The sequence below is a fragment of the Pongo pygmaeus genome, chromosome 3 (assembly GCF_028885625.2).
Source record: "Pongo pygmaeus isolate AG05252 chromosome 3, NHGRI_mPonPyg2-v2.0_pri, whole genome shotgun sequence".
NCBI classification, from domain to species: Eukaryota; Metazoa; Chordata; class Mammalia; order Primates; family Hominidae; genus Pongo; species Pongo pygmaeus.
The window spans coordinates 152049910-152076863 of record NC_072376.2 but is presented as its reverse complement, the minus strand read 5'-3'; the positions used below and the strand labels follow the sequence as shown (position 1 = coordinate 152076863).

The following is a 26954-nucleotide window of genomic DNA, read 5'->3' as shown; positions in this document are numbered from 1 at the left end:
TACATGTTGCATAAGGTTTGAAAAAGCCAAAAGAAGTTAAATAGCCACCTTTATTTACAGCTGCAGGAGTAGGTATTAGATTGCTTCCAGGAAGAAAATATGATTAATGGCTCTTTTCCAGAGGGGGGACAATTGCAGACTTTTCTTCCGCAGAGCGTGAAATGTGCCTCTTCCTGCCGAGGGGCTGTGTCCTCGCGCAGCTCCCGGAGCCGTTTCCCAGCCTCAGGTGTCTCTCGCCGCAGGCTGCGGCCGCTCTGCGGAGCGAGCGTCCGGGACTTCCTGTCTGGGCGCGGGGCGGAAGGATCGCGTTGCCAGCTGGGGCGGCCGCCACAGCCGCCGCCGCCGCCGCCGCCGCCGCCGCCCCTGCCCCTGCCGTTAGGTGGTGGGGTTTCTCAGCCCGGCGGCGGGAGGCGGGCCGGCCTCGGCTTCCTGTTGGAGGACGCGCAAGGATCCGGGCGTCGGAGTGTGTGCGAGTGCGTGAGTGTGTGTCGGTCGCACGGCGTGTGTCTCCGGCCGCGGGTTCCGCCTCCTCCCCTGCCGCCGCTGCTCACGGTGTAAGTCAATGTGAAGCAGCAGCTCCAGCCCCGGGATAAACATGGCGACGTCTCTGCATGAGGGACCCACGAACCAGCTGGATCTGCTCATCCGGGCCGGTAAGGACAGGGGAACTTTTCTCCCGTGCATCGGTGCAGCAGGAGAGGGGGTGCACAGAAGGCGGGGTGACTCCCCTGTAGCAGTCTGTGCTGGGGGTACAGTGTCCACCTCACAGTCACTGGGGCGGCTGGGGGAAAGGGGGGAGTGAATGAAGTAATGGAGGCGACGAATCAGGAAGTGATCACCTTGGAGAGTAACCTGCCTCGAATCCGGCGCTGTCGCTTCAGGGTGGGTTCGGCGAGCAGCAGCAGCAGCTGCCGGGCGGAGCGCTGGCAGCGGGTGCTGGAGAACGGAGCCGCGGTTAAGTTGGGGACTCGGGGGCGGACGAGTTGTGCGCTTCACCCCAGTTGCTGAGGAACCAGGAAGTGAGTGAGGCTGTTGTCTCTCGGCTGCGCCTGCCACGCTGTCTGGCCGGAGAGGCCGCTGCTGCCCGCGGTCGGGGGCGGCGGGCTTCTCCGGCGAAAGCTCGCCACCCCCGCTCGGTTCTCCCTTCAGACTTCGTCCACAATTCCATGACTTCCGCATGGAACAGGCAGCCAGGGGCGATGTCCGGTGGACCGATACCCGCCAAAAAAAAAAAATGCTCTGACCCTCCCTCCTCCGCACATTCCCACCTTATGCAGTCTCAGGAGTAACGGTCCTGGACAGGGTCATTTAATAATGTTGAGTAACCGGGATGATGTTTCAGGGGCCCGCCTCCCTTTGCTCATTTAACGGGTGGCTGCGAAGAAACTAGGTTTATGCCCCTTCCCTCGTGGGTTGTTTTTTTAGGGGGAGAATGGGAAGAACACGGAATATATTTGTACCCCTGACCTGGAGGGTTGCGGCGTCAGAGAAGAGCATTTATTTTTGTAAACAGTGGGTGAATGTTAAGGAGCGAGGCGGGAGGGAGGGAGTCATGGCCCTAGGGAAGTCTCAGCACGGAATTGCCCCCTTCCCCTCTCCCCCCCCCCCCAACCTCCCACCACAGCGGAAGCGCCTCGGAAAGGACAGAACGGAGGGGATTGACAGGCCTCTGGTTCCAATCTGCTCTCTGAGGTGTTCCAAATTAGAACGTTGATTTCTGGGGGCGGGACTACGGGCCCGTGCTGGGCCAATGAAGATTGGGCGGGAGTGAAGCTGACAATGTACGCATGGAATTGGAGGGAAGAGGAGTGTAAACACGGAAGTGGCCGCAGGGGTGGGGGATGTGCGGCGCCACTGCTGCAGCGGAAGGGCACGGACTTAAGTTACATAGAAAAAGAAGCTTTGCTTAATAGCAGACAGCGCAGTGAGGGCCCTGGATCGATGTAGCACTGCTTGAATACTGTTTACTTACTGTAATAGTAAGCATACATGTTCCTCTTCCCGGTTCCTATTTCGTATTGCCATGGATGGGAAGTGGACGATGAGAAATAATCAGGGAGCAGTAATTCTGTAAAAGATCTTAACAGTCTTCCATCCATTGTTTTTAGGTAAGGGACTTGAAATTAGTAGTTTGCTTGGCAAAACTCTGTGACTCAATTCGATTGGGGGAAATCATGAACACACATGTATCTAAATTTAACGGAATCGCTCTAGGTTCAAACAAAGTCTGAAATAATATGTATGTATTGAATACCACACAGTGGCGACCAGTCTTTTATTCTATAAAATGTAAAAATGTGTATTTCAGGGGTTCCAAAGGAAAATACAGTTTACTGAGTAGTGATTAAAACACATCTGACAGTTGCTTTCTGGTCAGAACAAGAACTTAAGTTTAGTAAGAGAGCACAGTGAGAACTTGATTCCTTTGCGTATATTGTCCATTACTACAATATGAATTAAGGGATGGAATTTTTGGCTTTATATTATTGGTACTAACGATACGTGAAGTTGTTGGGTCAATGATATTTCTGTGAATATTGAATATGTACAGTTCAAGAGATGTTGTTTCCAGTGGCTGCAAACACTCGGAAAGAACCTTAGAATGCCTTTGCATCAAAACTTTGAAAAATACTGAAAAGGTAGGAGGGCTTCACTTTGCCATTGGAAACTATTTTTTCGTAAGCTTTTGGAATTACCAGTGAAACTGAATATGGCCTGTAGGTATTTTCCTTGGAGTGTATATGTGTATATATAAAAGACTGTCTTTGGTTTGAAAAGACAAAAGTTTTGTCTTCTTTTGATAAGGGGTTTTAAAAAGTTAAGTGCTGTTTTCCAGCTCTACTGCATTTCCGTACTATATACGAATCTTTATGATAATAATGTTCTGTAAAGAATATGTTTTACATACAGTTATTTTCAAGTTATGTCACCAATTATGTTCATGTAATCTGAAGCTCCCTTACAAGCCTTATTTTAGAAGGAAACTTGAGAGAAGTTTGCTCATTTACCCAAGGTTTATTCAGTGTGTTAAAGTTAGGGAGGAAAGATGGCCCAGAAGATTAGGAATCATGATTCTAAATTTTTATTGCTGCCAATTTTCAGTAGCATTGGTAGGATAATGTTTCTAAAGTTTGTATTTGTGTAATGGACAGAATACCTTTTTATCTCCTGAGGGAAGTCATCAAGTGTGACAGAGAATTCTTCCTCACAAAGATTTTACAGTCTGGAGAGACAGGTGAAAATCCATATAATGTATGAATGTAAAAAATAGCTCCAGTGGTTGCTATAATGGGTTGATGATTAGTGTAGAATGATATTTATACAACTTCTAGAGGAGATAACCTTTAGGTTAATATTTTCAGCATAACTTGTTTCTAAGCAAGTATATAACACTTAATATTATCACTGTTGCTACATGTTAAGGTACATGTTAAGCTCGAATATACTTTTGCTTTTCTTCCTTTAGAGGCGTTAAGTATCACGTATGCATTCCTTTAGCTATAAACATGCTGCCAGAGGAGTTTGAGTAAAGGATGAAATAAATAAGCTTATTTATTAAAACTCACTGTCATTTTACAAAGTATGTTTGTAGTAAAGACTCAACGTACTTTAAACTTTCATGGACAATATGATGTATGAGAACGAGCCTTGACCCTGAAGAGTTGAGGATCTATATCTAGCTGTCACTAAACTAGCTAGTGACCTAACGTCTTTAGGGCTTCATTTTCTCTAAGAAGACAGGGTTGACTAGATGATTCCTAATGACTTTTAAAGCTCTAAAATAAGTGGCTTGGAAATACTTAATGGAAAGGTAGGACTTCTCCTTGGGTTTTTTTTTTTTCTAATATTACACCATGTGAGTGAATATGTCTATGAGTTCGTTATGTAATTGGTAGGTTAACTTCTTTTATCCAGTCTTTGAAAATAAAAATGTGTGCCAAATTGGAACTTGAGGCTCTTCATATGTTTAAGTCTGTAATATAGTTTAATTAATAATTTAGGCTCATTTCTAGTGTATATAGCTTAATATAGGAAAAACAAATGTCTAGCATGGTAACTTTCCTAATATTTATGTTAAAGTATTGTGTATGAACAGTCTGGATTTTCTGGAAGATTTCTGCCTTATTCTCAAGTATACCTTCCTTGACTTTTTCCTTTATTTGTCTTGTCTTATTTTATTTTATTTTACATTTGCAAAATAAGGTAACCAGAAGTTTTGGTCAACAATGCAGTTATTAAATGAAGGTGAAATTTTTCTGGAAATTTAGCCTAAATATTTTCACTGACAAAAAACAAATCTATTTTATTAAAGTTCATTATGAAATTGAAAATCTCATTTCTGATTTACTATAAATTGGAATGTGTAGTCTCAATCTTGAAAAGATCAAATTGAAAAAAATTAGCAGTATGAAAAGAAGTTAAAAGCAGTATGTGAATAGATGCATTAAAATGAAACTCAAGGAATGACACTAGTTTTCTTTCTAAAAAGCTCATTTGAAAATGAATTTAAGAAATTACCCTTCACAATTCATTGCAGCATTGGTACTAAAATTCATGTAAAAACTGAGTTACATGGTCACATCAGTGTGTAAATAGCCCATCAGTGTGTAAATAGCCAATCAGAATCATTCAACATAAAACTATTTTAGAAACAAATTTGGTTGGTAGAGAAGGGCAGGCAGTAGAATGTTCTTGATAACTATTTAAAATAATTCCTCATGTTTGATAATTGTTTAAAATGATTCCTTGTGTCATCTATAGCAAAATGTTCAAAAGGATGCAAAGAAATGCTTAAGAAAAGCTTTTTAAAAACCATTTATCTGTGAGTAGACAAATATTGTTTTGCTTACAGAATCATAATTTTTCTTTTTTTTACATTTATTTTATTTTTTGAGATGGAGTCTCCCTCTGTCGCCCAGCCTGGAGTGCAGTGGCACAATCTTGGCTCACCTCTGCCTCCCAGGTTCAAGTGATTCTCCCACTTCAGCCTCCCAAGTAGCTGTGATTACAGGCATGAGCCACCACGCCTGGCTAATTTTTGTATTTTTAGTAGAAATGGGGTTTTACCACGTTGGCCAGGCTGGTCTTGAAATCCTGACCTCAAGTGATCTACCCGCCTTGGCCTCCCAAAGTGCTGAGATTATAGGCGTGAGCCACAGCTCCTAGGCTAGAATCATAATTTGTCATCTACACCCTGATGTTTATGTTTAGAAGCTAAAACTTATATAAGCATGGGGATAGAATTTGGTTGTTATTAATTACGTTGATGATTAATTACAGCTGCACTTCTCAAAAACCAAACTCTCTGACCTGGACTCTGGGAGTCCCAAGAGCCTTTCACAGGATCTGTAAAGACAAAACTGTTTTGAAAATAATACTAAGACATTATTTGCCTTGTCACTTTCAAAAGTGTACAGAGGAGTTAGGAGCTATGTATAGATGGGTTATTCCAACAGATTGAAAGAGGAAGGAGAATTCAGCTGCCTTCTATTAAATCAAGTATAATAAGATTTGCAAAAATGTAAAAAACAAAGCTACTTACTTTTTGTTTTTTTTAAAAGTTATTTTTGGCCAGGCATGGTGATTTATGCCTGTAATCCCAGCACTTTGGGAGGCCAAGGCAGGAGGATCTCTTGAGTCCGGGAGTTTGAGACCAGCCTGGACAACATAGTGAGACCCTTGTCTCTAAAAAAAAAAAAAAATCAAAAAATTAGCTGGGTGTGCTGGTGCGTGCCTGTGGTTTCATCTGCTTGGAGGCTGAGGTGGGAGAATCACACCCAGGAGCTCTAAGCTACAGTGAACCATGATCATGCCACTGCATTCCAACCTGAGCAACAGAGCGAGACCTTGTCTCAAAAAACAGTTATTTTTCATAAAAAATATTATTTATGGTTGCAGTAATGGGTGTATTATTTTAAATGAATTAATAATTTTGAAGTTTTCTTTGTAATTTCAAATATGATAAATACAGATAAAATCTCTTTGAGGTCTTCAGTATTTCGACTGTAAAAGTGTCCTCTGAAAAAAAGATTGGAGGATAGCTGAATTACAGTGTTGTTTAGGTCTGTACTGTATGGTAGCCACTAGCCGCATGTATCTGAGTACTTAAAATGCAGCTAAGAAACTCAATTTTTAATTTTAATTAATTTAAACTTAATTTCTGGCTGATCTCATCTTGCAGAGGGCAGTTCACTCTCCCCCTCCAAGAGTGTAAAAAAAATTTCCTTTTTATACTTTATAATGCAAGTATATTGATTAAAAGGTCAAGGGGGAAAAGGTGAAGATGGAGTATTCCAGACCTTTAATTACCTTTTCCCCCTTTTCATTGCATTAATTTGTATTCTTCATTTACCTATTACTGGTATAGCTTTGGGGCATTAGAGGATAAGTAGTGGTAAATCGGGTGCTGCAGTTGACTGAAGACCTTGTACTATTAGTTTATAGTGTTGCTTATAGGAGAATACCACTATCACCTAATGAAGTGTTTTCTAATTTTTTTTCACTGCTCTCAAACTAAATTGCTACTAAATTTTATTTTTGACTTGAGAACATTTTTATGAACTAGATCCATTGCCAGCATTCTCTTATGCAAAGCTGAGAGGTATGCCTCTTGTCAGACTTAATTACCAAGTTTGGTATTTTGTAACAGCTGTTGAGTGAGTCTGGAATAGTCTGCAGTACCATACAAACACCGGTTGATTAGAAAGATAGAAATGGAACAAGAAGATATTTACCAATATTAAATGAAGGTACAAGCAAATATTATTTTTGGTACTGTAATAAAAAGTAAAACAGTTCTTGAAATTTATTTCAAGAGGGATTGACCAGCAATAGCCACTACCAGTGGTAACTAGAAAATGATACCTGTCAGACTACTTTTAGCTCATTGTTTCTATTTTTAAAATGAGTTATTTATTTTTTCCTTCTATAAATTTCATAGATGTAGAAAGATACCAGTAAAGCAAGTTTTAAGTAAGATAAGGAATTCTGCTTTTCAGCTCTTGCCTGTAGCTTGCTTACTTTGATTGCGCAACACTGTTAAATTCATGCTTACTCTTAAGAAATGTGCAAAATTATAGTTGAAATTTTATTTGAATTATTGATCTGAACAAAATAGTATTTTTTTTTTGAATTACAGAAACAAGTAGGAGAAATATTTCTTAAATTTCTGTTGTCAAAAGTTACTTGACTTATGTAAACAAAAATAAAAAGATAGTGCTCACTTTTACAAAATGTGTTAAGTTTTGGAAACTGGCATTAGTACATTATTGTAAATTGATCTGAGAACAGCCTCTTAGATTTTTGTGTTTTGCATTATTTTAGTTAGTAAATAAAAATGACGAGATAAAATTAGTAAGCAGCAAAAAAGTAATCAGTGTTCCTCTTAACATGCTTGTAACTTACAAAGTAAGTTTATTTTACATTTTTATTTAGTTTTGAAATATCTTCCATTTAATGCTCTCTGAACTGTAGATTGAGCGTTATAAAATCCAAAACTGAGCACTGATGTGACACTCAAAGGAAATGCCCATTAAAGCATTTTGGATTTTTAGATTTGGGATATTCAACTGGAAATATATAGTGCAGATATATATTTTTTTAAATTCAAAATCTGAAACACTTCTGGTCCTAAGCATTTTGGATAAGGCATGCCCAACCTATATAAGCTTCATGAGGCCAGAGATCTGTTCACACTTGTGTCAGGTTTATAGCACAGGGTCTGGGCACATGGTAAATGTCAGCAACCATTTGTCAGTTGTACATAGAGTATTAGATCTTCTGGCTGATAACTTCATAGGTAATTTATGCGTATTTTATGTTGTCATCTTAAATTTAAAGTATGAATGAGTAAATTTTCTAAGTGTATGTACTTTACTCTGTAAATATAAAATATTTCTGAGATATATAATATGTTGAATTTTAGGGGGGAAGGGGAAGTTGAGGTCAGAAATATGTGCAAGAATTACACCTTGAAGAAGTAACTTCTATTGACATAACAATTTTAATAACACAAAATCATGGTTTTGAAAATGTGCCTCAAACTACGTAAGAATTCAGGGCATGTAATATGTAACTGTTAGGCAAATTTCATTTTGTTTATAACTTGAAACATTAAAAAAAACTGGTAAAATTCTCTTGCTGTATTATTATTGAATACTTGAAGCTCTGATTTTAATATGGTAAAGTTTTAGGGTGTGTCTTAATACAATTACATAAGGAATTAGTTTACCCAGGAGTTCATTAATAGCACCTAAGACAAGAGCTAAATTGCAACACAAGCAGACTTTAAAGAGAATGCTTGCTTTTATAAATTTTAAAAACTGGAGAATTTGCTTTTGAAGGTTTTTTTTTTTCTTAGTGTATGTGAGTATTGTAGGGAGGCACTTTGAAAACAATAATTGAGAATGATAATATGTCATACTTAATAATGCTAAGTTTTCTTAAAGTTGAGCTACACAGGCTGATTGAATCCTTTGCTTCAGTGAAGCTGCAGATAAGAGTAAGCAGGGTCACCTAAAGATAGATTTACTTAGAGGTTTGGCTGCCTCTCTGGAACCATTTAGCTTTGAACAGATTTCCATAAATGGAAAGAGCAACTGGAGAGACCCAGTACCTTGTGGATGATGTGCAACAGGTGGTAAAACAGTCATTGGATTTTTAAAATAAATGCTTTCCAAATGACTGTTGTTTAAGACTGAGGCTTTAGCATTTAGGGAACTTTGAGACGAACTGGATTTTTTTCCCCCAATTAAAAGTTTCCTGGAAACAATTTTAAAAGATTCATATCATTAGTGTATAGTGCTTATGAATTTGTAATATGACTTTATGAAATTTGTATCAACATTTACTTTTAGTTCCTTTAGGGGACGTCTTAAAAAAAATCTGTCAAGTTAGAGACTCTTAAATATTCATGTTTCAGAACATCTTACTAAGTTAACTGTTCAATATTTTAAGTCAGTTAATATATTATTAAGATAATAAAATTTGTTCTTGAATTGCTGATTTTCTTGTAAGGTCAGTGGGTTGTCCTTAATTCAGTACATAAAAGAAATATCTGCCTGGCGTGATGGCTCATGCCTGTATTCCAGCACTTTGAGAGGCTGAGGCGGGTGTATCACCTGAGGTCAGGAGTTCGAAACCAGCCTGGCCAACATGGTGAAACCCAGTCTCTACTAAAAATACAAAAATTAACCGGGCCTGGCGGCATGTGCCTGTAATCCCAGCTACTCAGGAGGCTGAGGCAGAAGAATCACTTGAACCTGAGAGGTGGAGGTTGCAGTGAGCTAGATCATGCCACTGCACTCCAGCCTGGGCAACAGAGCGAGACTCCATCTCAAAAAAAAAAAAAAAATCCGCATGTCTGCTCCATGAAAAGTCTATGTTGGGAACCATGGCATATGTAAAGATGGGTTAAGCTAGCCCCCCAGACCTCAAGAAGTTTATAATCTTACAGGAATGATAAGAAATTATCATATTCTTGCTCTATGAAAGGGGAAATTGAAGTTTGAGAGAGATTAAGTTGCTTACCTCAGGTAACAGAAATAAGTGGCAGAGACTGGAACCCAAGCTGTTGGACCTGAAAGCCCAAACCACTGACTGCTGTACACATTGTTTTACAAGTAACATAATCAGCAAAGCATAAAGGAAGTGCTAGAAGAGGAGAGATACAAAGGGTGGTAGAATTTGAAGCCTTCATGGGAAGAATAAACTAAGAAAAAGTCTTAGGTTAAAACCCACTGAGGCTCTGAAGAGAGCGAGGTTAATTATAAAGAAAGTTCCCAAGTACTCTGGCAGTAAATATAATGCATGTTGTTATCCATCTTTAGGCAGCCCTGCCTGGAGAGTACAGTTGTCCCTCAGTATACCTGGGCTATTGGTTCCAGGATGCCTCCTCCACCTGGCAGATACTGAAATCCTAGAATGCTTAATCAAGTCCCTTATACAAAATGCTGTAGTATTTACACTGTATTTTTAATTGTTGTATTTTTTTTATTGCCTCCCCCTCCCCTGCAATATTTTCTTTTCTTTTTGAGACAGTGTCTCACTCTGTCGCCCAGGCTGGAGTGCAATGGTGTGATCTTGGCTCACTGCAACCTCCGCCTCCCAGGTTCAAGTGATTTTCCTGCCTCAGCCTCCTGAGTAGCTGGGACTACAGGTGCCCACCACCATGCCCGGCTAATTTTTATGTTTTTGATAGAGAAGGAGTTTCACCATGTTGGCCAGGATGGTCTCGATCTCTTGACCTCGTGATCCGCACGCCTCAGCCTCTCAAAGTGCTGGGATTACAGGCTTGAGCCACCACGCCCGGCCCCCCTGCAATATTTTCAATCTGAGGTTGGTTGACTTTGCTGATGCAGAACCCTTGGACATGGAGGGCTTACTCAGTCATTCAAGAGGGTCTGTAAGAATTGAATTAATTGATTAAATTAGCGCAGCATGATTCTGTTAGGTGCCCTGGCTTTAATGGCAATACATCAAAATATATAGTTGCCTTCACAAGGTTGTTAATCTACAACCAGCCTCTCCCTGACCCTTCCTCCCTTCCCACAAGTTAGTATTGGCCTAAAATTGATGCAGGGTTCAAATTTCAAGGATCTTTCTTTGTTTTCCTTTCAGTAAGATTCAGAAACTTCTCAGTAATTTCTTTTGTTGTTGTTGTTTTGAGACAGAGTCTCACTCTGTCACCCAGGCTGGAGTGCAGTGGTGCGATCTTGGCTCACTGCAGCCTCTACCTCCTGGGTTCAAGTGATTCTCCAGCCTCAGCCTCTCGAGTAGCTGGGATTACAGGATGTGCCACCATGCTCAGCTAATTTTTGTATTTTTTGGTAGAGACAGGGTTTCACCATGTTGGTCAGGCTGGTCTTAAACTCCTGACCAAGGTCTATCCTCCTTGGCCTCCCAGAGTGCTGGGATTACAGGCGTGACCCACCATGCCTGGCCAACTTCTCAGTAATTTCTAATCAATGTCATTGGTTACTTTATAATCAACATTCATTTTATATCAGTATTCATTTTATAAAATGTAGATACTAGCTTTTTAAAAATTATTTCTGTAATTTATATAGATGAATAGATATCAATGGCTTAGAGTTACTCATGTTATTTTATATTTATTTATTTTTCATTTCTCTTTCAGGAGTGAATATGTTTATTTCTTAGTAATATGTTTTAGTCATGTGTTTAGTGTATTTTTAATTGAGTAGAACTTATTTTTCCTCCAGTGGAAGCATCAGTTCATAGCAGTAATGCGCACTGTACAGATAAGACAATTGAAGCTGCTGAAGCCCTGCTTCATATGGAATCTCCTACCTGCTTGAGGGATTCAAGAAGTCCTGGTATGTAAACTGTTCATTCTTATGTTAAACATGTCATACTACTTCATATGTCTAAAATAAAGTTTTGTTTTGTTTTTTTAATCCAGTGGAATTGTTGGGAATTCTCAAAGGTACATTACACGTGAATATATGACAGCAGTAATTGAACTTTATTTGTCAAGGCCTCCAAGTCTTAAATACTTAATTTTCATAACAAATGATACAGAAAATACCCACTATCGATAGACAAATATTTATTAAGTAGCTATTTATACTGTCATGTCTATTTCCTTAACTCTGGGCAAGTTATAAGCCTTCATAGTCCTTCAGAGTATGATAGATGGGAGCAGTTGCCTGTTAGGGCCACTTTCAATCCTTTATTCAATGATAAATAGGCAGTAACTCCAGAGAACCACACATGGTAGAGAGAGAAGGGAGCTTTTGCTATTTTTTTCCACACATCCTTCAGAGTGTGAGTTTTTATTTTTTTGTGGTCCCTCTTAGTCTTTAAGAACAACTTTGATAGTCATTTTGTCCAATTCTGATTTGTCCTAATTTTAATTTAATGCCCAAATGTTAATTTGACTTGATACAAAAAGACTGGCTCACCTTCTCATTGGGATTTACAGTAAGAGCAACCATACTTCTTAATTTGAATAGAATCCTGTGTATTACTCAGAGATATGAGAATAAATTTGCAGCATTTTCGGTCAATCTATTAATCTAAGATAGTATGTATTAACTATATCTCTTAATTGAAATAGAAATGTCATATCTTGGTTATTTGTGCACATTAGAAGGAAGCCAGAACAACATTATTGTATGTACTAGAATACCAGATAACAATCTGTACCTACTGTTTTAGTGACTAAAACATCAGGACTGTTACATTAAATAAAAGTTTAACATTAAATAAAACTTTAAATGCCGGGCGCGGTGGCTCAGGCCTGTAATCCCAGCACTTTGGGAGGCCGAGATGGGCGGATCCACGAGGTCAGGAGATCGAGACCATCCTGGCTAACATGGTGAAACCCCGTCTCTACTAAAAATACAAAAAATTAGCCGGGCGAGGTGGCGGGCGCCTGTAGTCCCAGCTACTCGGGAGTCTGAGGCAGGAGAATGGCGTGAACCCCGGGGGGCAGAGCCTGCAGTGAGCCGAGATCATGTCACTGCACTCCAGCCTGGGTGACAGAGCGAGACTCCGTCTCAAAAAAAAAAAAAAAAAAAAAACTTGAAATACTGAAAGGTAATATTTCTTGTCTGTAATGAGCAAGTTTTCCTTTTCATATTCTAAAATGAACTATAGGTGCTTATGTTTTACTGAGTACATATTTATAAATTTTCACATTTTGAGCCACATGCATATATTACCTGTTAAAAAATAATGATGGATATGTGGATGGAAAGTAATTATTAACTAACTCACTATTATACTATTATTTTCAAATGTTTTCACAACTGTTAGAATAATTTAGAATTTTTCTACAATGAGTTTGAAAATATAAGTGTGAAAGAGTGGAGTGACTACTCATGGTCCTTGCCTTACCCAGAGGATTAACATTTTTCCTTAAGTTGATTTTCTGTGCATTTATTTTCCTTATGTAGTTTAAATCATATTGAATATTCAGCAAATTAACTTCTTCAGTATTAAGCTCTTATCCTGCTTTGATTAATTCTTAACAAACCTCGCCTCTTCTAAATATTGAACTGTCCACATGAGAAACATTGATGGGGGTGGGAAATTTTAATTTTTCAACTTTTTTTTATAGTGGAAGTGTTTGTTCCTCCTTGTGTATCAACTCCAGAATTTATCCATGCTGCTATGAGGCCAGATGTCATTACAGAAACTGTAGTGGAGGTGTCAACTGAAGAGTCTGAACCCATGGATACCTCTCCTATTCCAACATCACCAGATAGCCATGAACCAATGAAAAAGAAAAAAGGTAGAGTATATTTATACATTTCTGAGAAGGCAGGTGAAAATTTTTCTCTTTTTCCTCATCAAGGGACATAGAAAGTAGTATATGCTGTAGATTTAAGATTGCTGTTAACCAGATATTCTCAAAGAATCAACATTGAGATTTTAAATTTAGTATTTTAACGTACTCATACTGTTTAAAGGAGTTAGTATGTAAGGCTTGAGGATAATTGCCTGACAATGATATTTAACAGGTGTTAGACACACAGAAGGCAGATCAGAGATTCCCTGCACCTTGTCTTACTCCATCTTCTTGTTGACCCTTTTATGGGTACTTGGTTACTTAAAACACACACACACACACACACACACACACAACATTTTATTCTTTATTTTACAAAGTCTTGTCTTCCCTTGCTTTCATGGATATTTTTTAAAAAGTCAGGCACCCTTTAGTCCCAGCTGCTCAGGAGGTGAGAGGATTGCGTGAGTCCAGGAGTTTGAGGCCAACCTGGGCAACATAGCAAGACCCTATCTCAAAAAACCTAAATAAACAGTGATATACATATATATATATAATATTCCTATATATATATGTATAGTCATACTAAATATATATATCATTTATATATCATACTATATACAATATTCATATTTATTATATATCATGCTATTTTTACCTTATACCTTCTGCTTTGAAACACTAAGATTGCTGATAGAGACTTCTGATTGACATAAACTCACCAGTAGGTAAAGAGCATTTCCACTTACTATTTGACTCCTGCTGAAATTTCTGCTCCCCTCATCCCAATAGCACATTTTCAACATCATGAGGAAATGGGCAGTAAGTGGGTCTTTTTCTGTTGAAATCAAAGGTAAAATTGGAAAGAAATGACATTCTAAGTAATTGGGTATTCATCTAATTCTCCTTTCTTCTCTAACTCTTCACATTTTAGAGTAAAATGCAAAAATAAAGGTGGGTTTGAAATAATGGTATTTTCTTCTCTTCATTAAATATAGTGTTTCAGATTGCCACAGTGTGTACCATTCTGTGGTCATTGTTGTAAGGGAGATGAGAATAAGACAGTGTCTTCCCACTTGCAATACATGTAGATTATATGCATCTCAAGAGAGGTATATATGAGAGAATTTAGGAGGAAGAGTTACTTCCTGATGTAAGCATTTCAAAACAAAAGGCATACATATAAATAGCCTTATTTACCCACTGCCTGCTATAGCACTTGGCTGGTTGCATCCAATGAGAGCTGTCACAAAATACTTAAGAAATGTTTGTTTAGATTTAATACCAGGCATGATGGCTCACGCCTGTAATCCCAGCACTTTGGGGGTCTGAGGTGGGTGGATCACTTGAGGTCAGGAGTTCAAGACCAGCCTGGTCAACATGATGAAACCCTGTCTCTACTAAAAATACAAAACTTAGCCAGCCATGGTGTTGCATGCCTGTAGTCCCAGCTATTCAGGAGGCTGAGGCAGGAGAATCGCTTGAACCCGAGAGGTGGAGGTTGTGGTGAGCCAAGATTGCACCAGCGCACTCCAGCCTGGGTGACAGAGTAAGACTCTGTCTCAAAAAAAAAAAAAAAAAAAAAAAAAAAACCACCTTTAAAAGAACATGAAAAACAGGGGCCATGTAGGGAGCCAGGATGTGGCTCCCATTATATGATATGATATAATCCAGGAAATACTTTGCCAATTTAATACAATTTTATTTATTTCTGTGAAAGCTCTTAGTGACCATTTAAAAATTACAAGGCTGGGTGTGGTAGCTCAGGCCTGTAATTCCAGCACTTTGGGAGGCTGAGGCAGGAGGATTGCTTGAGCTTAGGAGTTCAAGACCAGCCTGGGCAACATAGTGAGACCTCATCTCAAGGAATAAAAAAAAAATTAGCCAGGTGTGGTGGCACATGCCTGTAGTCCTAGCTACTCGGGAGGCTGAGGCAGGAGGACTGCTTAAGCCTGGGAGGCTACAATGAGCCATAATCGTGCCACTGCATTCCAGCCTGGGCGACAGAGTGAGACCCTGTCTCAAAGAAAAAAAAAATACATGTAACCATTCTGTCTATACTTAGTACCATAAGGGAGACAATGAAGAATAAGAGTATCATTATTTATATTTTTGTGGTTAAGTATATTTGGGATATACAAACTTAGATAGGTTCTTTTTTAATAGCAGTCCCTCTTTTTATTTTGAGAGCCTTTAATATACTAATGTGCATTGTGGATCTTGCTATCTTCCAAGAGAAGATAGCATATGGTGTTCTAAAAGTTAATATGACTATAGAACGCATTTTCCTACGGAGGAAAAATCAAGGAACATGACTTTGGACGTGTCGCTTTATGAGAAAATAAATTAAGCCTTTTTGCACTAACTTTTCTACTAAGTTGGGCTTTTGTGCTAGAATTTAGGAGATGATGAAGATGTTAGTTTTATTACTGTCTGATTCATATGTATAAATATTATTTAAATTGAGTAATTAAGCTGTATTCTAACAGAGACCAGTGAACTTTCTGTTTTACTTTTTGTTAAAACAGACTTCTGATTACAATTACCAGAATTCTAAAGTATATCTGCATTTTGAAATACAGATGTTAAGATGCTTTAATTAGCTCTTTATATAATTAATCTAATGCTTCCTAATGAAGAATAGAGTGACATCAGAAATCTCAGATATAGAACAGTCACCAAATCAGTAATAATATATTTGATCCTAAAATATGGCCGAGTGCTGTGGCTTGTGTCTGTAATCCCAGCACTTTGGGAGGCTGAGTTGGGCAGATTGCCTGAGCTCAGGAGTTCAAGACCAGCCTGGGCAACATGGTAAAACTCATCTCTACAAAAAAATAACAAAAATTAGCTGGGTGTGGTGGTGCACGCCTGTAGTCCCAGCTACTTAGGGGGCTGAGGTGGGAGGATTGCTTGAGCCCAGGCTGTAGGGAGCTGTGTTCACGTCACTGCACTCCAGTCTGGGTGACAGAGTGAGACTCCATCTCTTAAAAAAAAAAAAAAAAAAAAAAAAAGTGTATGTATTTATGTGTGTGTATATATATGTATTTGATTTTAAAATACAACATACTTAAGTATTCCCAATTTATTTCTTGAGTCTGCCTCTCACCTGCCAGTGTTCATCTGTGCTCAGGATTGAATATAACTAATTACAGGCTTAATCCTCTTTTGTGTAGAAAAGTATATAGCCCTTACTTTTTCTATTCATTGTGGATGCTAGTCTGTCTGAGAGAGCCTTATGGCAAAAATGAGGAGGAACAAAAGGGAAGGACACAAACCTTTATTAGACATATGAAATCACTTGGAAGTTTTTTTAGCCTTGTGATGTATCTGCATGTGGAAGTGGGGAAATTGAAACGCTTATGCTTACATTCTGGTGAATTAACTGATCCAGAGCAGTAGAGAGTGTTTGATATTTTTTACTTTTCCTCATTTGAGTTCAAAGGGCTTTGCAAATTATCAGATCTTCTGCAATAAGTTGCTAAAGCTGTTTCTCACCATCCTGTAGAACAGAAAACAAATTAAGTTTTTACTAGGATTTGTTTCTATTGCTACACTAATATAAAAGATTGGCAAGGCTGGGTACAGTGGCTCATGCCTGTAATCCCAGCACTTTGGGAGGCCGAGGCGGACGGATCACGAGGTCAGGAGATCGAGACCATCTGGCTAATACAGTGAAAGCCCGTCTCTACTAAAAATACAAAAAATTGGCTGGGTGTGGTAGTGGGTACCTGTAGTCCCAACTACTTGGGAGGCTGAGGCAGGAGAATTGCTTGAACCCGGGAGGCAGAGGTTGCAGTGAGCGGAGATCGTGCCACTGCACTCCAGCCTGGGCGACAGAGCAAGACTCTGTCTCAAAAAAAAAAAAAAAAAAAGATTGGCAAATCAAGGCTCTGAGCAATGTATATGGCAGTCGAGGCTCTGCCAATGTGTATGACAGAGATTACTACTAACTGCTGTAATCTAAAATACAAAAGTGTTTGTAATACTCCTTTTAGAAGCAGCTTTTCATACAGAGTATATTCATCTACAAATTAGTATCCATTTAAATGAATAATGTGTAATCAGAAAGTCTGCTAATCGTGCCTCTCATATTTTTCTTGTTTTCAACGTATGGTTTCAATATCTTATTTTTTCAGTTGGCCGTAAACCAAAGACCCAGCAATCACCAATTTCCAATGGGTCTCCTGAGTTAGGTATAAAGAAGAAACCAAGAGAAGGAAAAGGTAATTTGGGGAGGGTTGCTTTGGAAGTGAGATGATTTTTTTCCGGTTAGGTGACATTTTTGTATTTGTAAGAAAATTATTTCTAGTACATGCACATATGAGAATACTGTTGTTGGCAATAGTTCTTAATAAGGGATGTATCAGCATCACGTGGGGAGCTTTTTCAAAATATCTGTGCCCAGTTCCTACACCACAGAGATTCTGTAGCCATAGTTGTATCATGGGGGATATAGGGACTTTTGGAAAAAGTCCGAAGGATGTCTGATACATATCCTCCTTAAGAACCATTGACTTACGGGATAATAGCACCCATCCTCATATATAGCTACCCATAATTCAAAGGGGTTTACAACTAAGCCTTGTTTCTAATAATTTCTTTCTTTTCTTATTTTTGTGAGACAGTGTCTTGCTCTGTTGCCCAGGCTGGTGTGTGGTGGTGTGATCATGGCACATTGCAGCCTTGATCTCCTGGTCTTAAGTTATCTTCCCGCCTCAGCCTTCTGAGTTGCTGGGACCACAGGCACATGCCACCATGCCTGGCTAATTTCTTTTTTCTTTTTTTTAATTTTTTGTATAGATGAGGTCTCACTGTCACCCAGGCAGGTCTTACACTCCTAGGCTCAAGTGATCCTTCTGCCTCAGCCTCTGAAAGTGCTGGGACTATAGGCATGAGCCACCGCAACTAGCCTGATACATAACTTCTTAACTGTTTAGAAGAATTCAAGGCGAGCTAAATTTAATTTTCCAATCAATAAATGTCAGTCACATCAGTCACAATTCAGAACAAAACCATGTTTTTGCTTATTTATTGACTTATTTTTACAGACTGGAATGCAGTGGCATGACCATAGCTCACTGCAGCCTTGCGCTACTGTGCTTATAGCCTCCCAAGTAGCTGGGACTACATGCACACACCACCACACCCAGCTAATTTTTTTTTTTTTTTAAGAAATGGGGTCTTGTGCTTTGTTGCCCAGGCAGGTCTCGAATTCCTAGCTTCAAGAGATCCTCCGGCCTCACACTCCCAGAGTGCTGAGATTATAAGCATGTGCCACTGCCCCTTGCCTATTTTTGCTTTAGAATTTGTGTATCCTGATTAAAAATGAAAACAGCACCAAACCTCCCCCATTGTGTGCTTTCCTAATTTGTTGAGTAAGATGATTTCAAGTATCATTTCTTTTTAAAATTATTTTTATTACTTTTTTATCTTTTTTTTTTTTTTTTTTAAATTTTAAAATCTTTTGTAGAAACAGAGTGCCCCTGTTTTGCCCAGGCTTGTTCCAAACCCCTGGCCTCAAGCGATCCTCCCATCTTGGCCTCCCAAAGTGTTGGGATTATAGGCATGAGCCACCGCACCTGGCCTTTAATTTTCTTGTCAGTCAGATTCTGACAGATAAAGTATCGTTTCAGTAGTGGTTTTAGATGTGTTCTGTCTGCCAATCTGATAACCAAAAATTGATCACTTTCATGATAAGTATTTTCAGACCAATATTCAATAGTTGGATAAATTTTACATTAATATATTTAAATTTATTCTGTCCTTATCAGGTGGTTTGACTTAATAATTTTAAGTAATTAAAACAGAAATTAAGTCTAGTTTAAAAAAAAATTGTCTCCAGTAAGCCTACCAAGAAATTCGGTATTTCGTTAGGTCAAAAAAAAAAAAAAAAAAAAGTGACATTGAACACTTACTCAGGAACTGGTGACCCAATTTGGGAGAGGCTTAGGATACTTTTCTTATTTCCTTGTTTGTCTTTGGTTGTTGTACACTTCTAACATCTTAGGTTTCTTCTTTTAATTTATATTGAAAACTTTAAAAGTTAACATAGTAAATATTAGAAAACTAAACTGTAAATATACAGTTATTACTGTTGTCTTTTTATATAATTCTTATCCTCAGTGGTATCACTTATACTCAAACATCTTTTGCTTAACACTGGAGAAAAACCGTGACCAGTTTTTACCAATTAAAATCACATCTCATTACAATTTCAGTCTGTATTAAATTCGAGGCAGTGTGTTGTAATTAATTAAAGCTATTACAGTGAAACCTGTATTCAAAATCCAGCCAGTGTTTTTTCTGCTGTAAAATTGTGATAATTATGTTTGTCGTAGGCAAATTCCTTATTACCTGGTAAAGAAAGCTTCTCTTTCTGAATCCTGTTTTCCCTAAAACCAGAAATATAATATTTAATAATTTTTTTCTTTAGAGATAGGGTCTCACTCTTGTCACCCAGGCTGGAATACAGTGACAGGATCATAACTCATTGCAGCCTCAGCCTCCCAGGCTAAAGTATTCTTCTGCCTCAGCCTACCAAGTAGCTGGGACCACAGGCACATACCACCGTGTCTGGCTGATTTTAAAATTTTTTTAGAGACGGGTCCCCCTATGTTGCCTAGGCTATTCTCATACTCCTAGGCTCAAGTGATCCTTCAGCCTTGGCCTCCTTAGAATTGTTCATTTTAACTTGGGGATGGCAACATGGGTGCAATGAGTGTTTAAAGATAATATGAGGGGTTTTGATGAGTTTAATTCAAAACATGGAAACATTCAGATGTTTGTACAGGGCATTGTCTATGTTATACAAACATTTCTTATGTACAGGGCATTGTCTATGTTATACAAACATTTCTTCCAGAGTAAAATCTTTGCTCACATTTACTACTATGTGAACAAAATAAAAATGCAAAAAAAAAAATTTTATGTAACTGAAGATGATACATGGTTTGTTTTAATAGTTTTTAGGTACTGATGCTGGTGTAATAGGGTCCTAGAGATACAAATGTAACATTGTAAAGTTAAAAGTCATTTTTTTTTGTTTTGTTTTGTTTTGTTTTTGAGGTGGAGTTTCGCTCTTGTTGCCCAGGCTGGAGTGCAATGGCGTGATCTCAGTTCACCGCAACCTCTGCCTCCCGGGTTCAAGCGATTCTCCTGCCTCAGTCTCGCGAGTAGCTGGGATTACAGACATGTGGCACCACGCCCGGCTAATTTTTATATTTTTAGTAGAGATGGGGTTTCTCCATGTCGGTCAGGTTGGTCTCAAACTCCCGACCTCAGGTGATCCGCCCGCCACGGCCTCCCAAAGTGCTGGGATTACACACGTGAGCCAACACGCCTGGCCGAAGGTCAGCTTTTTTAGGTCAGTAGATGCATAATGGGTTGAACTCTGCGTTATTAATGAATTTACTGGATTTCATGGAAAGCCACAATGAAAGTGAAATGCCAGAGACAAAACATCAGTATTTTGATTGAAGGTGTTGGGGTAGTGGTGGCTTGTTTTGGAAGCTTCCCACATAGCCTGTATCTTAGATCTGGATTTAAGGATAGTAAACGAATAGTGCATGGAATCCTACAGATGACCTATCTTTTTCGTCTCAGGACTCTTTTCTGTTCTTTTTTTTTTTTCTTTTTTTCTTGAGACGGAGTCTCCTTCTGTCGCTCAGGCAGTGCAGTGCAGTGCAGTGGCGTGATCTCTGCTCACTGCAACATCCGTCTCCAGGGTTCAAGTGATTCTCCCGCCTTTGCCTCGCGAGTAGCTGGGATTACAGGCACCCGCCATCATGCCTGGCTAATTTTCATATTTTTGTAGAGATAGGGTTTCACCATGTTGGCCAGGCTGGTCATGAACTCCTGACCTCAGGTGATCCACCCACCTTGGCCTCCCAAAATGCTGGGATTACAGGCGTGAGCCACCTCGCCCAGCCTTCTGTTCTTCTATTAATAAGAACCTTGGCACCTAGAGGTTATGAAGGGAATAAAATAAAAACAGTCTGAAAAGCCTCTTCTAATGACCGCTGCCCACTACTCTCTCCTCCATAATAAGGGAGAAAAAAGTGTGATACTTTCTTCCTTTTGGGATTAAGTTTTTTATTTTACTTGCCCAGATTCCTTTTTGTTCTTTTATGCACATCCTAGCCATCTTCCAAGACTTCACGATGGCCTCCCAGTCCACTTTATTTTCACTCCTGGAATCCCACAGACATATTTTCTAGATTATTTGGAATATAATTAATTATGCATTGCTTTGTGATAGACCTTATATTGTTTCAAATTGTTATTTATTTCTTGCATTGTTGTTTAACTTGTCATCTACTTTCTTTTCCCTTCTCAACTAAATTATAAATTCCTTGAGGCAGGGACCAGGTTTTAAATTCATCTCCTTAAGCATGGTATGCGATGAATAAGCATTTTATTCTGCAGAAATATCCTAATATTTCCTCATTTTAAAATTTTACTAGTAGTGTGATCCAGAGCTAATGTTACAGTTAACATTTGATGAATATTTGACTGATTTTAAGGAATTACCATATTTTTCCATTTTAGGACCTCAGATTTTAAGATATAAGTATATATAATGAAATCCTTTAAACATTATCTTCCGTCTATTGGGTGTAATCAGTAGAAAGTGATTAGAAATTTTTTTTTTTAAATCTGTTTTTAGAGGCAGTAATGTTCTTTTTTTTTCTTTTTTCCTGAGACACGGTTAAAAACTCTGTCACCCAGGCTGGAGTGCAGTGGTGCGATCTCGGCTCACTGTAACCTCAGCTTCCTGGGTTCAAGCAATTCTCGTGCCTCAGCCTCCCAAGTAACTGGGATTACAGGTGCGCGCCACCATGCCCAGCTAAATTTTATATTTTTAGTAGAGATGGGGTTTCACCATGTTGGCCAGGCTGGTCTCGAACTCCTGACCTCACGTGATACGCCCGCCTCCCAGCCTCCCAAAGTGCTGGGATTACAGGTGTGAGCCACCACACCCAGCCAACAGTAATGTTCTTTGCTATCAAGTCTTAATTGACTGGTAGTACAGAGGAAAATGTTAAGAAAATGCTTGAAGGGTTGAGGGTAGTTTGCACTTAATAATACATATACCTCAGAGTTCATGCCTGTAGGTGAATCAAAGAAAAGTAAGTTTCTTACAAAAAGACCCTAGGTCTGAGGCCTAAAAGTTTTACACATTTCATTGTATTTTGCTTGCCTATCCAATAAAATTACTAAGTACCTTTTGATGAATTTTGATCATGGAATTTAGGCTTATCATATGATAAAGAAAGGTGTAAATAAATTTATTCAGAGTTTAAATCTGTATAAACTAATAAGTTTGATTCTGTTTAATTCAGGTTAACTTTGCCTAAGCAATTATGCCTTTGCCTTTACTGAACTCAAAATCTAGGATAGGGTGATATGTAATAGTATAAAAGCCAGAACCTTTATTTTAGCATCATAACTGTAAGCATACATAGGGGATACCATTTTTTAAAAGTAGAAACAGACCGGACACAGTGGCTCACGCCTGTAATCCCAGCATTTTGGGAGGCTGAGGCAGGCGGATCACCTGAGGTCAGGAGTTCAAGACCAGCCTGGCCAACATGGTGAAACCCTGTCTCTACCAAAAATATAAAAATTAGCCGGGTGTGGTGGAATGTGCCTGTAATCCCAGCTACTTGGGAGGCCGAGGCAGGAGAATTGCTTGAACCTGGGAGGTGGAAGTTGCAGTGAGCCAAGATTGTGCCACTGCACTCCAGCCTGGGCGACAGAGCAAGACTCCGTCTCCCAAAAAAAAAAAAAAAAAAGTAGAAACAAGTATATTCAGGATTTTTATGTTACAATGAAGGACACTTTATTTGCTTTTAATTATGTATTTAATTATGTTAATGAATTTTTAATCAATGTCTGTCATTGTTTTTAAAGGAAACACAACCTATTTGTGGGAGTTCCTTTTAGATCTACTTCAAGATAAAAATACTTGTCCCAGGTATATTAAATGGACTCAGAGAGAAAAAGGCATATTCAAGCTGGTGGATTCAAAGGCTGTCTCTAAGCTTTGGGGAAAGCATAAGAACAAACCAGACATGAACTATGAAACCATGGGACGAGCTTTGAGGTAAAAACTCAAATGAGCTAGTATTCAAACAAAATTTATGTATTTCTTTATATTATCTATTAGCTGTTTAAAGAGAAGCTGAAAATCCTTTACAACTTTTAACTTTGGGGTATATTCTAGAGGAGCTTCTTAGATTTGGAAGTAGGTGGGGAGATAGGAGTTTGGTCTACGTGCTTATAATTTTACCATAATTGGAAAATTCATTTTTGCAGAAAATGTGCTTTTGTACTTAGGACTGTTTCTTAATAGAAATTATGAAGTTGTAGGCTTAAAAAAAAATTAAACCTAAACAAATTATGGTTCCTAAAGTTAGTTTTTTAGTTTTTAGGAGTTTGTTATAAATGGATTTATGTTGATAGGAAAATTTATCTTAAGTTTTATCAGTTTGGCGGGGCACGGTGGCTCACGCCTATAATGCCAGAACTTTGGGAGGCTGAGGCAGGTGGATCACTTGAGGTCAGGAGTTCGAGACCAGCCTGGCCAACATGGGGAAACCCTGTCTCTACTAAAAATACAAAAATTAGCCGGGCCTGGTGGTGCTCGCCTGTAATCCCAGCTATTCGGGAGGCTGAGGTAATAGAATTGCTTGAACCCAGGAAGCGGAGGTTGCAGTGAGCCAAGATGGTGCCATTGCACTCCAGCCTGGGCGACAGAGCGAGACTCTGTCTCAAAAAAAAAAAAAAAAAAAAAAAATTATCAGTTTGATAAACCCACAAAATTCTTTCATTGTTAAGTACATGGCTTCTTCTAATTAAGGGTGTTTTTAAGTGAACACATGGTTTATGTGACAGTATTCGCATATCTCTACTAAGTAAGTGTGGCTTAGGTAATTTTTCCAGTAATATCAGTTTGTTTTTATAACCTATGTAAATCACAAAATAATTTCTACCATTGTCAGTATAGTAAAATATTCAATGATAAGGTAAATTATTTCTTTTAAGAAAAAGAATGAACTTTCAGCCAGTTTATAGACCTTAAGTTTGTAGGACCTTGGCCCCAGGTTCCAACTTGATTCCTACTCTAAATTGTAACGTTTTGAGCAGTCTAGGCAGTAAGAGTTTGTTTTTTTCTCATCTGTTATTAGGGATAAGGGAATGTTTCTGTTAGTATCCACTGTACGTGGTCTTTTTGGTGGGGGTGGAGTGGGGTGGAGAAATAATATACTTGATTCATTTGGTACATTTTCCCCTTACAGATACTACTACCAAAGGGGAATTCTTGCAAAGGTTGAAGGACAGAGGCTTGTATATCAGTTCAAGGATATGCCCAAAAACATAGTGGTCATAGATGATGACAAAAGTGAAACCTGTAATGAAGATTTAGGAGGAACTACTGATGAAAAATCATTAGAACGAGTGTCACTGTCTGCAGAAAGTCTCCTGAAAGCAGCATCCTCTGTTCGCAGTGGAAAAAATTCATCCCCTGTAAACTGCTCCAGAGCAGAGAAGGGTGTAGCTAGAGTTGTGAATATCACTTCCCCTGGGCACGATGCTTCATCCAGGTCTCCTACTACCACTGCATCTGTGTCAGCGACAGCAGCTCCAAGGTAAGTGAAGCAAACCATTAGTTATAATGTATTGACTTTTTAAAAAGTCTCCGTGGTGAAAACAAAATGTCCTTTTGCTTAATATTAGTGTTCTAAGAACCCAGTGTTGTCAGGACTTTGAAAAGTGCTTGATGTTTTAATTATATTTTTTATTGTTGTTAAAGTAGATGTCTTGCTGGGTTCAGTGGCTCACGCCTATAATCATAGCCCTTTGGGAGTCTAAGACAGGAGGATTGCTTGAGGACAGGAGGTCAACACAAGCTTTGGCAACATAGTGAGACCTCCTCTCTATAAAATAAAAGTAAAAAATTGCTGAGCATGGTGGCACACACCTGTAGTCCTAACTACTCAGGAAGCTAAGGCAGGAGAGTCACTTGAGCTTAGGAGTTGGAGGTTGTAGTGAGCTAAGATTGCACCATTATACTCCAGCCTAGGTGACAGACTGAGACCTCATCTCCAAAAAAAAAAAAGTAGATGTCTTAAATAACCTGAATTGGTTTTTATGGTTTTATAGATGGAGCTTAATGTAGGCTTTAGTTTTTAAAATATATCATGGTATGTTTGTGTCAAACATCAGGGATTGCCAGTACCTCTGTAAAATTTGGGAGCACTATTCTACACATTTTGGATTTGTATTAATCTTTTACTCAGGAGACCTATTTTCTCAGTTGGCATTAAATATAATCAGCTTTTTTCTTTCTAATGTACTAGGACAGTTCGTGTGGCAATGCAGGTACCTGTTGTAATGACATCATTGGGTCAGAAAATTTCAACTGTGGCAGTTCAGTCAGTTAATGCAGGTGCACCATTAATAACCAGCACTAGTCCAACAACAGCGACCTCTCCAAAGGTAGTCATTCAGACAATCCCTACTGTGATGCCAGCTTCTACTGAAAATGGAGACAAAATCACCATGCAGCCTGCCAAAATTATTACCATCCCAGCTACACAGCTTGCACAGTGTCAACTGCAGACAAAGTCAAATCTGACTGGATCAGGAAGCATTAACATTGTTGGAACCCCATTGGCTGTGAGAGCACTTACCCCTGTTTCAATAGCCCATGGTACACCTGTAATGAGACTATCAATGCCTCCTCAGCAGGCATCTGGCCAGACTACTTCTCGAGTTATCAGTGCAGTCATAAAGGGGCCAGAGGTTAAATCGGAAGCAGTGGCAAAAAAGCAAGAACATGATGTGAAAACTTTGCAGCTAGTAGAAGAAAAACCAGCAGATGGAAATAAGACAGTGACCCACGTAGTGGTTGTCAGTGCGCCTTCAGCTATTGCCCTTCCTGTAACTATGAAAACAGAAGGACTAGTGACATGTGAGAAATAAAATAGCAGCTCCACCATGGACTTCAGGCTGTTAGTGGCAGTACTGACATAAACATTTGCAAGGGAAGTCATCAAGAAAAGTCAAAGAAGACTTTAAAACATTTTTAATGCATATACGAAAACAATCAGACTTACTGGAAATAAATTACCTATCCCATGTTTCAGTGGGAAATGAACTACATATTGAGATGCTGACAGAAAACTGCCTCTTACAGTAGGAAACAACTGAACCCATCAATAAGAAAAAGGATTGAAAGGGACCAAGCAGCTCACTACGATATCAAGTTACACTAAGACTTGGAACACTAACATTCTGTAAGAGGTTATATAGTTTTCAGTGGGAGGGGTTGGGATGGGTAATCTCATTGTTACATATAGCAATTCTTGATGCATTTTATATGCATACCAGCAATTATTACTGTGTTCGCACAGTTCTCACTTAACTGGTGCTATGTGAAGACTCTGCTAATATAGGTATTTTAGAATGTGAATTGAAGAATGGATCCCAAAAACTTCAGAAAGAGGATAGCAAAAAAAGATCTAGTGCGATTTTATATATATATATATATATATATATATATACACACACATATATATATATCATATAGCTTAAGCTGATTTAAAACAAAGGCCTTAGACTAATTTTCGGTTTTCTTTCTTGAAATAAGCTAATGGCTTGTTTGTGTAAAGCTTTTTTATTAAAAGAAAAA

At 38.8% G+C, this 26954-nt stretch overlaps 1 protein-coding gene across 11 annotated transcripts in view; it reads left to right on the top strand.

Moving 5' to 3' along the window:
- The window catches only part of ELF2 (E74 like ETS transcription factor 2), a 130447-nt gene extending 103493 nt beyond the window's left edge, over nucleotides 1-26954 (top strand). For 4 of the 11 annotated variants that reach the window (XM_054484254.2, XM_054484260.2, XM_063664134.1 and 1 more), the window contains 6 exons: nucleotides 11223-11336; nucleotides 13085-13258; nucleotides 17395-17481; nucleotides 23171-23363; nucleotides 24559-24909; nucleotides 25621-26954. In XM_054484254.2, coding sequence (XP_054340229.1) covers nucleotides 11223-11336; nucleotides 13085-13258; nucleotides 17395-17481; nucleotides 23171-23363; nucleotides 24559-24909; nucleotides 25621-26245 — 1544 coding nt within the window. In that variant the 3' untranslated portion in view covers nucleotides 26246-26954. Of the gene's footprint in view, nucleotides 1-285; nucleotides 654-11222; nucleotides 11337-13084; nucleotides 13259-17394; nucleotides 17482-23170; nucleotides 23364-24558; nucleotides 24910-25620 lie in introns of those variants that run through there. The other 7 variants (XM_054484261.2, XM_054484258.2, XM_054484255.2 and 4 more) reach the window with 7 other exon arrangements.